This window comes from Salvelinus alpinus, chromosome 21, assembly GCF_045679555.1.
Source record: "Salvelinus alpinus chromosome 21, SLU_Salpinus.1, whole genome shotgun sequence".
Taxonomy (NCBI): domain Eukaryota; kingdom Metazoa; phylum Chordata; class Actinopteri; order Salmoniformes; family Salmonidae; genus Salvelinus; species Salvelinus alpinus.
This window is the reverse complement of record NC_092106.1, coordinates 5,935,101-5,950,577: the sequence shown is the minus strand read 5'-3', so window position 1 is coordinate 5,950,577 and position 15,477 is coordinate 5,935,101. Positions and strand designations below refer to the sequence as shown.

Here is a 15,477-nt window from a genome sequence, read left to right as displayed (position 1 = left end):
CTTTTGTCAATAACTACACCTACTATCGATGTATGTGATGGTAGGGTGTGCTGTGCTTTGGATAAGGGCCTCTGTTGGAGGACGGAGAGTAGTAGAGTTAGTGGTATGCATGACAAACTCAAACTATCTCTCCCTTCTCTCCACCTATTCTCTCCCCCCTTCTGTCCGCCGCTCTTTCCCCACACCCTTCTCTCGCCATCTCCTTCCCTCTTTCTCCTCAGTCCTGATCCTGGAGCCCATCGAGAGGGAGGATCTGGGTGGCAGGACCCTGAAGATCACAGATTTTGGCCTGGCACGGGAGTGGCACCAGACCACCAAGATGAGCGCGGCGGGCACCTACGCCTGGATGGCCCCCGAGGTCATCAAACTCTCCCTGTTCTCCAAGAGCAGCGACGTCTGGAGGTACAACACTGTACAGTTTTTTTTTACTGTAGGACATGTAGTACACACAGCATGGTGCACATGCAACACCCACAGTCAGTAGCTAGTGTCCTTGTTCTTTCAATACTTCCACTATTCATACCCTCAGGGGCAATTTACATCTGCCATATATAGTAGGTAACATAAAGGGTGTGTTAAGTTAATATATGAATAGCCTGTGCAATCGTGACAAGTGCCTATGATTTTAAGCCCCCCGTCTCCCCCCGTCTCTCTCTCCTCAGTTTCGGGGTGTTGCTATGGGAGCTGCTAACAGGAGAGGTTCCGTACCGTGAGATAGATGCGCTGGCCGTGGCGTACGGAGTGGCCATGAACAAACTGACCCTGCCCGTCCCGTCCACCTGTCCCGAGCCCTTCGCACTCCTGCTGGCAGGTAAGAACCAAGATGGCTGGCTGCCTGTCAGCCCAGTTTCACCTATGGAGTAGAGCAAAGATGGTTGCCTGTCAGGCCAGTTTCACATGCCAAGATGATTGCCTGTAAACCCAGTTTCACTTATTGATTAGAACCAAGATGGTCGCCTGTCAGCCCAGTTTCACTTATTGATGAGAGCCAAGATGGCTTCCTGTCAGCCCAGTTTCACGTCTATTATTGTTGGAGGTCAGAGTGAGAGTAGGTTCACCTCCCAGTCAGCAAACTGGTGATTCTATAGTCTCTCGCTCCACTTCTTTCTCCACTATTTCCATGCATTCCTAATGCTCTTTCTCTCTTCATCCCTCTCTCCCTCTCCTCCGTCTTATCCCTGTTCATCCTTTAATCTCTCCTTTGTCACCCCTCTCTACTGTGTCTGCTCTCTGTTTATTCCCGTCTCTCCTCTCTTTCCTCTCCTCTTTCTTTTTCCTCTGCCCATTCCAACGACTTGAAATATTTTCTGTCTGTCTATAAGCAATTGTTTGGGATCTGAGGGCAAGTGGTGCTACAGAGCACTGCGGTCTGTTCAGTGGTGGAGGTGGAGGGGAGATGTGTACATCTAAAAGACTGTACTTTGTTGTTTGGGAATTTACATGAAAGTTATTTTCACTCAACCTCCTCTCCCCATCCTCAGAGTCCTGGAGTCCTAACCCCCACAGTCGCCCGTCCTTCACTAATATCCTGATGCGACTGCTGGCCATCGAACAGTCGGCCATGTTTCAGATGCCCCTGGAGTCCTTCCACTCTCTGCAGGAGGACTGGAGGCTGGAGATCCAGCAGATGTTTGACGAGCTCAGGGCCAAAGAGAAGGTGAGAGGAGCCCACACGGTCATGTGGGAATGTTGTCAACATCCCCCACAAAGTGTACGTTGCAAAGTGCTGTTGCCTTGGCAATGTGAAGATCCTCGACAGGGTGTTATGTTGCTGTAACATTACATCTACATTTTTGTTCCAAATGCTCCATTTCCTTGACATGCCCCTCTTCTCTCCTGTAGGAGTTGCGTTCCTGGGAGGAGGCGTTGGCTCGTGCGGCTGAGGAGCAGAGGGAGCAGGAGGAGCAGCTGAAGAGGAGAGAGCAGGAGCTGGCTGAGAGAGAGATCGATATTGTAGAGCGTGAACTCAACATCATCATCCACCAGATGTACCAGGAGAAGCCCAGGGTCAAGAAGCGCAAGGGCCACTTCAAAAAGAGCAGACTACTCAAACTGGGCCGAGACAGCAACAGCATCAGTCTGCCCTCTGGTGGGTGGTGGCAGATATTGCACCCAAACATTTATCCTATTATTTGAATAGGGCATCATTATTTTTTCTTTCTATTCTTATTAGGATTGCAAAATTCTGGTAACTTTTCCAAAATCCACAGGTTTTCAAGAAATACCAGTTGGAAGATTACCAGCTTTTTTGCTTATTCCCTCCTGATTCCGGGAATCTTCACACCAGGATTTCTGTAAAACCAAGCAATTTGGAATTTTGACTCTAATTCCTCCCTGTTTTGTATGTACACAGGTTTTGAGCATAAGATCACAGTGCAGGCGTCTCCGAGCGTGGATAAGAGGAAACCCCAGGGCAATGAGAGCACCACACCTCCAGCCAGCCCAGGGGTCATACCCCGCCTCAGGGCCATACGACGTGAGTTGATCTGTGGGGGAGACAGAGACAGGGGTTGAGGGGAACCAAAAGTTAATACCAGTTATTCAATTGTGAGGGACGCTATTGTGTCAATATAATCCCAAATTGTGGATTCCCTCCCTGGATCTTGTGTGCAAGTGAATACATTTTGTTACGCTCACTGCACATCAGGAATTTGATTTGTTTTGTTATAACGACAACACCTGTGTTATTGTGGCCCTCAGTGACGCCCAGCGATGGCAGTAAGACATGGGGCCGCAGTGCCGTGTGTAAGAAGGAGGACCTGGCAGCTAGCAAAAAGAAGGGACGCACCTGGGGCCCCAGCTCCACCCTCCAGAAAGAGAGACTGGGCGGAGAGGACAGGTAACAGTCATGGTCCAAAAACAAACTTGCCTGCTACCCTTTCTGATTTTTGCATTTGCATATTCAAATCATCTCTGAACATTATTCTGGCGAGTGTTTGGTGTATGGTATCAGTAAACATTATTGACCCAATCTTCTTCGTCTTGCAGGTTGAAGTCGCTAGGCGACGGATGCAAGGTGTGGTCCTCTAGTGCCCCGAATCTGGGCAAGTCTCCAAAACACGCCCCCATGACCGCCGGCTTCTCCAGCCTCAATGAAATGGGTGAGTCTCTGTGTTTATCACTATTTCTGCAACAGAAAAGAGATTGTAAAACATACTATGGACACAAAATCAGTTAGACTCTTGATTGATTGAAATGCCTTGTTCTCCCTCTCACACTTTCTTATCTCTCTCTTTCTCTCTCTTTCTCTCTCACTCTCTCTCTGACAGAGGAGCACTGTGAGTTGGAGGAGTCGCCCGGGTCTCTGATGCCCCCAGAGACCAGCAGTAACGGGTCTGTGGAAGAGGGAGGTCCCTCGTGTGGCGGGCTGGGGCCCGGGCTGGGGCCTGCTGGGCTAGGGAGCGGGCTGGGTTACCAGGACTCTCTGCGGCGCTGCGGCCAGAGGAAGAAGAGCGACCTGCTGCTGCTGGGCTGTGCCTCCCTACTGGCCTCTGTAGGTTTGGGGCTGGACCTGCTACAGCTGGGGAGACTACAGGTAACGGAGGGAGGAAGGGAGGAGCAGGAAAAGGGTCTGTAACACCCAGATGGACAAAATGACCCAAACCATGGCAACAAACAAGTCAATCCTGCCACCTGCTGTAGAGATTCTCTTAATACATTGAATAATGGTTTATACTCTACACCTGGGAGTTGACAAGGTCAAGTATGTGTGTCAGTTGACATCATACAACCGTAGATTGTACAGTAGATGCCAGTAAGAACTGACCAGTTTCCATGTGTGTGTCTAGGTACAACAGGACGAGCAGGACCTTAGAGAGGAGCAGCGCAAGAAAAAGGACAGCATTTTCCAGCGAACGGGTCGCTTCCGCCGCAGCACCTCTCCTCCGAGCCGCGCCCTGTCCCTCTCTCTGTCCCGCCACCGCGACTCTACTCTCCCCTGCACGGACCCCTCTCCCTCCGTCACCCTCCTTTCCCTCTCCTCCCTCTCAGACTGCAACTCCACCAAATCCCTCCTTCCCTCGGACCTTGAGGACTTGCCGTTGACCCCCGGAGTGGGCTTCTCCCTCCCCGCGGTGCCCCCCGTCCCATCCGTTAACCCTCTCCTGGATCTGAGGGCAGAGAGCTTCAAGAGGGAGCCCAATCAGTCCCTCACACCCACCCATGTGTCTGCAACCATGAACAGGGGGCACAGACGCACCCCCTCTGATGGGGCGATACGCCCCCGCGCACAAACCCTAGGGCACCGCAGGACCCCCTCGGACGGCAGCATGCCCATGCCGCCCCCACCAGGGCCCCGCATCCTCCCCCTACATGCAGGTGAGTTTGTTGGGAAAGCATGATGTCACTATGAGCTTTTGATTGAAGAACAGGAAGCAAAACACTGTGGACAAAACATTAAGGACACCTGCTCTTTCCATGACATAGACTGACCGGGTAAATCAAATCAAATCAAATTGTATTTGTCACATGCACCGAATACAACCTTACAGTGAAAAGCCCTTAACCAACTATTGAGTTAAGAAAAAGAAGTGTTAAGAAAGTATTTACTAAAATAAACTGAAGTAAAAAAGAAAGAAAGAAAGAAAAAGACAAAAGAAAATAGAAAAATAACTAATAATTAAGGATAAACAATAAAATAACAGTAGCGAGGAATAATACAGGGGGTACCGGTACAGAGTCAATGTGCGGGGGCACAGGTTAGTCGAGATAATTGAGGTAATATGTACAGTACATATACAGTTGAAGTCGGAAGTTTACATACACCTTAGCCAAATACATTGAAACTCAGTTTTTCACAATTCCTGACATTTAATCCAAGTAAAAAGTCCCTGTCTTAGGTCAGTTAGGATCACCACTTTATTTTAAGAATGTGAAATGTCAGAATAATAGTAGAGAGAATTATTTATTTCAGCTTTTATTTCTTTCATCACATTCCCAGTGGGTCAGAAGTGTACATACACTCAATTAGTATTTGGTAGCATTGCCTTTAAATTGTTTAACATGGGTCAAACATTTTGGGTAGCCTTCCACAAGCTTCCCACAATAAGTTGGGTGAATTTTGGCCCATTCCTCCTGACAGAGCTGGTGTAACTGAGTCAGGTTCGTAGGCCTCCTTGCTCACACATGCTTTTTCAGTTCTGCCCACAACTTTTCTATAGGATTGAGGTCAGATCTTTGTGATGGCCACTCCAATACCTTGACTTTGTTGTCCTTAGGCCATTTTGCCACAACTTTGGAAGTAGGCTTGGAGTCATTGTCCATTTGGAAGACCCATTTGCGACCAAGCTTCAACTTCCTGACTGATGTCTTGAGATGTTGCTTCAATATATCTACATAATTTTCCTCCCTCATGATGCCATCTATTTTGTGAAGTGCACCAGTCTCTCCTGCAGCTAAGCACCCCCACAACATGATGCTGCCACCCCCGTGCTTCACGGTTTGGGATGGTGTTCTTCGGCTTGCAAGCCTCCCCCCTTTTTCCTCCAAATATAACAATGGTCATTATGGCCAAACAGTTCTATTTTTGTTTCATCAGACCAGAGGACATTTCTCCAAAAAGTACGATCTTTGTCCCCATGTGCAAACCGCAGTCTGGCTTTTTTATGGCGGTTTTGGAGCAGTGGCTTCTTCTTGCTGAGCGGCCTTTCAGGTTATGTCGATATAGGACTCGTTTTACTGTGGATATAGATACTTTTGTACCTGTTTCCTCCAGCATCTTTACAAGGTCCTTTGCTGTTGTTCTGGGATTTATTCACACTTTTTGCACCAAAGTACGTTCATCTCTAGGAGACAGAATGTGTCTCCTTCCTGAGCGGTATGATGGCTGCGTGGTCCCATGGTGTTTATACTTGCGTACTATTGTTTGTACAGATGAACGTGGTACCTTCAGGCGTTTGGAAATTGCTCCCAAGGATGAACCAGACTTGTGGAGGTCTACAATTGTTTTTCTGAGGTCTTGGCTGATTTCTTTTGACTTTCCCATGATGTCAAGCAAAGGGGCACTGAGTTTGAAGGTAGGCCTTGAAATACATCCACAGGTACACCTCCAATTGACTCAAATGATGTCAATTAGCCTATCAGAAGCTTCTAAAGCCATGACATCATTTTCTGGAATTTTCCAAGCTGTTTAAAGGCACAGTCAACTTAGTGTATGTAAACTTCTGACCCACTGGAATTGTGATACAGTGAATTATAAGTGAAATAATCTGTCTGTAAACAATTGTTGGAAAAATTACTTGTGTCATGCACAAAGTAGATGTCCTAACCGACTTGCCAAAACTCTAGTTTGTTGACAAGAAATGTGTGGATTGGTTGAAAAACGAGATGACTCCAACCTAAGTGTATGTAAACTTCTGACTTCAACTGTAGGTAGAGGTAAAGTGACTATGCATAGATAATAAACAGGGAGTAGCAGCAGCGTAAAAATGGGTGGGGGGGGGGGGTCAATGCAACTAATCCGGGAGCCCAGAATCCAGGTGAATGCTATGATCCCTTATTGATGTAACTATTTAAATCCCCTTCAAATCGTTGTAGATGAAGGGAAGGAGACAGGTTAAAGAAGGATTTTAAAGCCTTGAGACAATTGAGACATGAATTGTGTATGTGTGCCATTTGGAGGTTGAATGGGCAAGACAAATGATTTAAGTGCCTTTGAACAGGGTATGGTAGTAGGTGCCAGGTGCCCCGGTTTAAGTGTGTCAAGAACTGCAAAGCTGCGGGGGTTTTCACGCTGTCACGGTCGTGAGGAGAGACGGACCAAGGCGCAGAGTGATTGGAGTTCCACCTCATTATTTTATTGAAACTTAAACAAACCAAGGAACAAACAACGGCCATGAAGTACCGTAGTGCTACATGCACTCACTCAAACAATATCCCACAAAACACATGTGGGGAAAAAGGCTACCTAAATATGATCCGCAATTAGAGGCAATGATTACCAGCTGCCTCTAATTGGGAACCATACAACTCACCAACATAGAAATACAATGACTAGAACACCCCCCCTAGTCACGCTCTGACCTAAACAACATAGAGAACCAAGGGCTCTCTATGGTCAGGGCGTGACACACGCTCAACAGTTTCCTGTGTGTATCAAGAATGGTCCATACTCCCAAAGGACATCCAGCCAACTTGAAACAACTGGGGTGGGTTGTACACTCAGCGTATATTTAAGTTACACATGAACTTTAAAAAAACACATGGCTCTGGCATGGCCCATCCATGTCAACAAAGTGTTCATGTTGTTCTCCCCTCCATATAATCTCTCTCCCTCTGCTCTCCCTCTGGTCTCTGTATTTCTCTCTCTTCTCTCAGGTTACAAGGAGACCCTGGACATCCCCCGACTCCCTGACCCTTCCAGCCTCTTCCCAAGGGTCGTCCGCCGCAAGGCCCCTGCTCCGCCTGTCCCCGTCCCGGTCCTGGAGCCCCTGACCATCATCAGTCCCTTGGAGAGGCCCAAGACCTTGGAGTTCGCACCCCGGCCTCGGCCCACACCAGCCAGGGTGCGACCGGACCCATGGAAGCTGGGCTCCCTGTCCAGAACCCTGAGCTCGTCCCCGGGCAGCAGCTGTGACAGTCCCCTGGGCTCTGGGGACAGCAGTGCCAGCACTGGCACTGCCAAGCCTAACCTCATGGACATGGACGTGGATGGACAGGATCTGGACGGCACCGTGCCCCTGTGTGAACAGCACCAGGCTGCACAGCTCTGTGGACAGAACTACGGCTAGGCCACACATTACTGTATATGGGCAACACTGCTCCTAGTGCACACTTTAAAGACTCCTAGTGTGCACACTTTATTCCTGGTACCCAATCCCTTTGCGAACAGTACTTCTCCTAGTGTCCACTCTGAAGCCCACTTTTGCGGGATATACCTCTCTCCTGGTGGTCACTCCTAAGCCTTGTGCCCCCTAGTCTCCTAGTGCTCCTAGTACACACCCAGCATCTGGGACAGCACATGTCTTAGTGTCCCTTCCAAAGCCGCCCAGTGTGGGACAACATTCCTCTAAGTGACCACTTCGCAGCCCCTAGAGTCCAAACCTTTAGTGCCCTAGTGACCAGTGTGCCCTGCTAACCTTCCGCATATTACCTGTCCGCTAAAAGGAAGAAACGTGTAAGCCATTCCACTTCCAGACAGACACTTCTAAGTGCTCATCCCGATTTACATGTGCTGCAGTAGTACTCGTTCTGCTCAACCACCCCGTTGACTCGCTGCCTCTCTCTACGCAGGTGTCGTGTCTGTCTCTGCTCGCTCCTTCCCCAAAGACTAGGGCTGAAGCTTTGCCAGCCGTAGACACATTCACATCGCAACAGGGTTGGAATTACTCTCTTGGGAGTGCCCTTGAAGTGTCCATGTTAATAGTTGTTTTGTGGGGGTGGCCTGATTTGTTATGAGAGCACCTCTGGGTGTCCCCTCATGTGGGCCCTGCTGCCCCTCCTTCATATTTACATGTAGTCGTGGTAGGTAGACGCTCAAATCCTGAGGGACTTCCAAATCAGTGCGTAAGTTGCCCTCTTATTGTGCATCACCTTCTATAGAGCTCATGTCCACCTCTACATAGCATCTTCCTGTATAGGGATGGTCTCTGTCCTCCCCCTCTCCCAAAGACTGCAACAGGAACAGGGAAGCCATTTTAAGCTCCACAGCACAATTGACAGGACTTTATTTCCTCAGCTCTGTACAGCAAATTCATTTTATTTTTCTCAATGCTTGAACCATTCCAGCCATAACCTTTTTAGCACAGCATTTTCTATTGGTTTGGCGAATTGTGTGTCTGTATGGGTGTACACTGTGTGTCTGTGTGGGTGCGCACGTGCGCATGTGTGCTTGTGTTTTGTTACCGCATGTTATTTTAGTGTGAAGGATGTACTGTAGAACTAGCCAATCTGTTGTGAGGGAGCCGAAACAGGATGCTTTTCTCCCTCATTCTGAACCTAATGTCCTCATAGGGTTGCAGAATGTCCAATATTTTTTCCAAAATTCCCTGGTTTACCAGAAATCCTGGTTGAAAGATTCCTGGAATAAGCAGGAAATACGGGAATTGTTGGACCAGTATTTCTGGAAATCCAAGGAATTTAGGGAAAGTGTGAAACTCATAAGCTGGGGTTTCTAAGCAAACGTCCTCTGAGAGCAGAGGAGGACCATGGGAAATTAGGGTTAATCCACTTGCAATAAATGGTTAATGAATACTACCTGTTTTCTACAAAAAAACGAATTCCCACATTCCGTACCCCTGACTTCCTTTTCCTCACCTACTGGATAGTGATATAGCATCATTGAAGGGAAAATAGGGACCAATCTTTGGTTAAAGAGCCATGATATTGACATTGACATGTCCGTGTCACAAGAGTACAGACTGTGAAGGACTTGACACAAGGTGCTTGGGATGTGGACGGCGAATCGAGAGAACTCTGTATTCTCTTGCAGGCCCATGAGTGCACCATACTGTGTGGTTCCTGAAAGAAGATGAAGAATGACACTTTTTAATGGCACAGTTGGTCAAGGCTACATACAAGTATTTACTTGACTATGTGTATGGGAGTGTGTGTATGGGTGAGTGTGTGTGTGTGTGTGTGTGTGTGTGTGTGTGTGTGTGTGTGTGTGTGTGTGTGTGTGTGTGTGTGTATTTAGTGAGTGTTATTATTTGTATGGGATGATGTCAATCCCATAGGTAGAGGGGTGAGAAAAACTCATCCTTATTCTCCTTGTGTGGTTAAGAACGCTCAGAGTATTTATTAAAATGATTGTTATAATTGAAATAATGATTCATTCTTGTTATTATGATTCTCTTTCCCGGAATATCTGTATATATATATATACCTATATATTTGGTAATTTAACACAGACCGACCAAGGAAAACCAAGAAAACTACAGACTGACGTTCATGTACAGTATGGATGGGAGATTGCCTACGACCTGTCTCAATCTGTGACGTTCTGGGATACATGAGAGTGATGTGTTGTTGACTGTTGAGCTGCGCTGATGAGTGATTGAATGAATGACGTAATAAAAGAGGAAGAGAGGTGCTTGCTTGTGTCTCTGCTGTTCCTGTCACTCGCTCGGTGGAGTTATATCCATAACGTTGACTGTCGTTATATTCTACCATGTGCTCTAATGCTTGTAATAGCTGAACATTTCCATGGCTTATTTTTCAAATAACACACATTATATTGTATCCCTGTGAGCAGGATAAATGCCTGGCTGCAATAACAGTGATCATCCTCTAGATGTCATCAAAGCTGTCACTTTGAGCCAAATATACTTACTAGGACAAGCATGGTAGCCGGTTGTGCATTTTGATAGTCATTTAGTTGTTCACGGGTATCTTTCAGGTTTCCTTCTGTGGAGTTGTACGCTCTGACCTTTTCCTCTGGCTTTTGTTATGAGTATTAAGAGATTGCTCCCACTTGAGCATGAGACCACCTAAATAGTTCTACAGGATCCCTCTAGGATTTTTTTTGCCTTTGTAACAGAATTGTGTAGGTGACCTGTGGGAATCTTGTAAAGCAAAGATATCAGATATGTTGGATTAACATAATGCTGGAATCACACAACAGACATCTCAATATCTCAGACACCCGACTTACTCTAACAGGTTTATCAGGTGCTTTCATAGCCCAGTTTGTGCCTGGTGCTAACGTACGTCCTTTGTCCTGATCTTGTCCACATTCTGATTGTGCCCACATATTAGCCGTTGCATCTACACATGGTACTAAAATGTGTCCGCATTGTCACCAGATGTCCCTGTATACAAATAATATGACAGTTATTGTTTCAAAATAAATACTGATTTAAATTGTTTCATTGTACAGATCCTTCTACACTTGTAAGATATCCAGACAATGCATCCCTGACTACCTCAGGAGGTGGTCAGTAAGACCTGATCACAAACAGACCACAATGAGTCTTTTAATCATCTATACCTGTCTAAAAATGTGGGGACAACCAAAATGTGGACAAGATGAAGACATGGAACACATGTTAGCACCTGGTATAAACAGGGCTCATGGCAACAAGCAGTGAGGAGTATGAAAGAACGTCAGCTGTTCATTCAGCTAATCTGTAACATGGAATTAATGAATAAAAACATGGAACTATGAATATATGCATCGAAACTGAAAACTAAATGAGAGGCTTTCAATTAGAAGGCACAAACAACTCTCACACACACACAGTCCCGATCCACTTCACTGCTCTGTCTGTCAGTGCTACCCGCCGATCCAACACAGTTCCAGACGCCTGCCAGTTGCCTAGCAACCACTCTTCACATCCGCGGCAATGCTATTAAAAGCAACAACCAAGAAAAGAGGAAAAGGGATGATGGAGGAAATGGACAGGTGTTTTAGACTTAATAAGGATTTGTTTAGCAAGGTCTCATGTATATCCTCAATTCACCTACAGACGCTAGTCTGGGTTTCACCTCTGCTGAGGTAGCTGCGTCACAATGCTTCTCTGTCCCTGTCTGAAGCCTAGGGACATAAGCACACACACAATGCGTCTATGTTTGTTCATATCCCTGTTCCCCTGTTGTCTTTTTGCCTCCTTTGATGTGCTTTCTTGCTTCCTCCATATCTTGCTCTTTTCTCACTGTCATAGCTCAGCATCTCTCCTCCTTTCCCCTCTCCTTTTTTCTCCCTCCATCTTTCCCCTAGCGCCTTTCAGCAGGTCTGCCCCGCTGGGCACAGATGTCATTTCAACGTCTATCCCACATTGGTTCAACGTCATTTCATTGAATTGACATGGACAAAATGTTGATTCAACCACTGTGTGCCCAGTGGGATATCTCTTCGCACCATCCCTCTTTTTCTCCCCCTCCATCTTTCCTCCAATGCCTTTCTCAGCACCTCTCTCTCATCTACTCCTCTCCTCCACCCCCTCCCCTCCTCTCTCGCTCTGGAGTTCAGGGAGCAATTAAGCAGGGCAGTCAGTAGTAACAGAGATTATTACCTTTGGAGGGAGAAGAGAGGGGGAGCAAGGGAGGGAGAGGGGTGGGCATAGAGAAGTGTGTGTGTGTGTGTGTGTGTGTGTGTCTGACTGTGTGTTGCTGTTACCTCCTACAGTGAGGTATCACCATGCACTCAGACAACCCTGAAGACAATCACGCAGGCACAATTTAATTTTCCTTTTCAACTTTATTTATAGTCGTCATTTACCAATCAATAGTGCATTCCTGGGCTAGCAGTTCAATGTAACCAGTTATCATGTCCTCCAATGTTTTGGATTCGGAATAGTGAATGGACGTTTCCTCACATGGTCCAATGGGAAAAATGTACTTATAACCATGACGTACTCATCTTCAAGTCCTACTTTCCGGTACAAGCAAACGAGAGAAAAGAAAGGAAAACAGATTCGCGGAATTCTTCGCAGCTGTAGCTCATAAATAACGTCGACTGTGTAACTGGTTCGTTTCTCCAACGCCCACTTTCTTCAACGAGATCCACTGTCACTTTGTGGGGTTCATAAACTCTTCGAGTAGGGTATGGACTTTCCCAAAACAGGGGACAACAAATCCTACTTAACATCTACACACACACAGACACCGTGACAGAGAGCCTGTGGTGTAGGTACACCAAACTCACTTCCCCCTTCACTTGCGTGCTCATCAATTGTTAAAACTACTCAATAAAGTAAAGCTTTTAACAGCCATTCGATTTTCTTTTCAGTTTCGTATTTTGTTCACAATTGTTTCATAACCACAAAAAACGACTTTGACATTTGACAAACATGTACCTCAATGACGTCAAAGGAAAGAGAAGAAAAACTGCCAGTATATACTTTCCCACTTTAGTTTGTGCTTTTGCCGTATCTTTTCACAACTAGACTGCTAACGAGACGATGTCTCTCTCTATCTATATTTGCACAGACAGCACGTTGTAACATTATGCCCACAATAACTGGTCCAGGGTCATTCCTTTGTTTATCTCATAATGGGTCATGTTAGGCCAGGGGTGGGAAGAACTTAGCCCTGACCTGTTTTTATGTGTAGACAGTAACCATAGACATGGAGCGATAATGACTCAGCACACTGGGATAACAACAGGATGATAGGACCATGGGGAGATATGCTATTCCCAAGATGGCCATGTGTGAGTAGGCCCAGCTCAGCCAGCCATAGGAACCAATACAACACTACTGCACAGTGGTGAGGTTGAGAGACTAAGAGGCAGAGAGATATACACTGAGTACACAAAACATTAAGAACGCCTGCTCTTTCCATGACGTAGACAAAACCAGGTGAATCCAGGGAAAGCTATGACGTCACTTGTTAAATCCACTTCAATCGGTTCCAGCCAACTTGACACGGAATTGAGGGAAGCATTGGAGTCAACATGGGCCAGCATCCCTGTGGAACGCTTTCGACACCTTGTAGAGTCCATGCCCCGATGTTTGGTATACTCAGTGTATATTTCATTGACAATCCCAATTATTATTATTTTAAAAAATTATGATGTTAATATTGTTAAATATATATCCATTTGCAAAGTAGGCTTGGCAATATGGACATTGAAACATCATGCCAATAAAGCAATTTGATTGTAATTTAGATAGAGGTATGGAGAGAGATTTGGAGAGAGGGGAAGAGGTGGAGAGAATGAGAATCAGAGAGAGAGATAAAGAGAGAGAGAGAGAAATAGAGAGCGCAGAAAGAGAGTTCTTGGTGCCTCTAGGTTTTTCCACACCGTGTTTCTGTACCAAGGTGTAAACCTCCCCCAAACCTCTTCACAACACTGCTTTAACATAATCCCATCTCCACAGTTTCAGAGTGACATTGCACTCCTGCTGTGTTAGTGGTGCTGCTTGCCCATTTCCCTCTACAGTGGAGCGTCTCTGAATCACACAAATTTGCTCCAGGCATCGCACTGCTGTCTCTCCAGAGTCCCATTGACACCACAGGAGGTTGGTTGCACCTTAATTGGGGAGGACGGGCTCATGGTAATGGCTGGAGCAGAATAGTGGAATGGTATCAAACACGTCAAACACATGGTTTCCACCGTTTCGGACATTATTATGAGCCGTCCCTCCCCTCAACAGCCTCCTCTTATTGATACACTTTGGTCCCAATTTCCCTCATATTAGGCCACAGGCAAATGATGAGATCTGTTATCGTTTTGATATTGTATTATCCACTCGTCTGAAGTTCTTTTGGAATTCTTCTTCTCACCTTGGCCAAGGCGGACCACTGCGGCTGACCCTAATTTCTTTCTGTATGGGACCATATAAGTCTCATCAATTGACCCTACGCAAGATATAAGATACCGAGGTCCTTTTCAGGCTATACCGCTGACTGCTCCATTAACCCATTCCACATTTGTGTGGAGCATAGAGGATATTCGTGGGATACATTGGAAAGGGGGGAGCAACCTGCCATGTTATAGAAAGCAATGAACCAGACATTATCCCTGACATCCAAAATGGCTTCCCCTTTGAGCCACACATTACCATGCAGGGGCTTGGCTTGCACATAGGGTGAAGGAAACTGGGTTACACGGTATTAGATGGCGGAATTAAGGTCAACTCAAACCTCTCCTTAGAACAGGGCAGGTACATCTAAGTATTTCTATAAATCGTAGAAACCCTTCGGGCTTTATCAACATCACTGGGATTGGTATTTAGAAAGTATGCAGTGGCATGATGGTCTGTATGCGTAATAGGTCATTATCTGGCCTTGCCCCAATCACAATCCTCCCTTGTCTTGGTCTATCACTACTGCTGTGTAATCTGCCTATAGAGACAGCGATTTTTTGTATTTTGTAATCATTTATTTTCTGAACAGATTTCTTTGTTTGTTGCAACACTGATATCTATCAAAATACACACAACCAAATTCGGAATCTCAAAGGGCACGCTTGATGTTTTTAATTGACCGGATTGAGACGGCTGATACACTTCAGACGGATACAGCATGTGTGATCGGATTCCCTGCACGAACACTGCCAAGAGTGTCTTGTGATGTCACTGACGTCTGGGAAGATTCAGCATGAGTGATGAAGGGCCTGGAAGAGGATCTCAGAGTAAAAATCAGAGGAGAACTCTGTGCAGCCAAGGGTGCTTTGATGGAACCTCAATTCCACTGGCTATTTTCCATTGTGACATCATTAGCTAGAAAGCGGAGAGGGGTGGGAGTGGCGGGGGGGGGGGGTAACAGTCTGACAACACAACACATTCCAGGGGGGATTGGACAACAGATTCAAGACACCGGTTCACAAAAACACACCTGTTAAACAGCGGAACAGCGAGTCCGTTGGGAGTTAGTTTGTTTCGTTCCTTAGAAAGAGGAAGGGCACACATTTTGCTTCATAACAACTGATAACAACTGTAAGTACAATGAATATCAACAGAAGACAAAAAAAATTATCAAAGGACAAATTACAAACACTTGAATTAGCCCTTGAATTGAAAAACCATCCAGAAATAGAGACAAGATACTACAAGCTGAAAACGAAAAAAAAGATTGATTGAACATGAGCGCAAAGGC

The 15,477-nt window shown here is 46.2% G+C and overlaps 1 protein-coding gene across 1 annotated transcript in view; it reads left to right on the top strand.

The window, feature by feature from the left end:
- LOC139547677 (mitogen-activated protein kinase kinase kinase 10-like) overlaps positions 1–10,027 on the top strand; it is a 35,116-nt gene extending 25,089 nt beyond the window's left edge. The window contains exons 2-11 of the mRNA XM_071356668.1: positions 222–402; positions 663–811; positions 1,482–1,657; positions 1,843–2,089; positions 2,354–2,476; positions 2,701–2,839; positions 2,989–3,101; positions 3,270–3,535; positions 3,789–4,317; positions 7,315–10,027. Coding sequence (XP_071212769.1) covers positions 222–402; positions 663–811; positions 1,482–1,657; positions 1,843–2,089; positions 2,354–2,476; positions 2,701–2,839; positions 2,989–3,101; positions 3,270–3,535; positions 3,789–4,317; positions 7,315–7,727 — 2,336 coding nt within the window. The 3' untranslated portion in view covers positions 7,728–10,027. The remainder of the gene's footprint in view (positions 1–221; positions 403–662; positions 812–1,481; positions 1,658–1,842; positions 2,090–2,353; positions 2,477–2,700; positions 2,840–2,988; positions 3,102–3,269; positions 3,536–3,788; positions 4,318–7,314) is intronic.
- Positions 10,028–15,477: the final 5,450 nt, after the last annotated feature.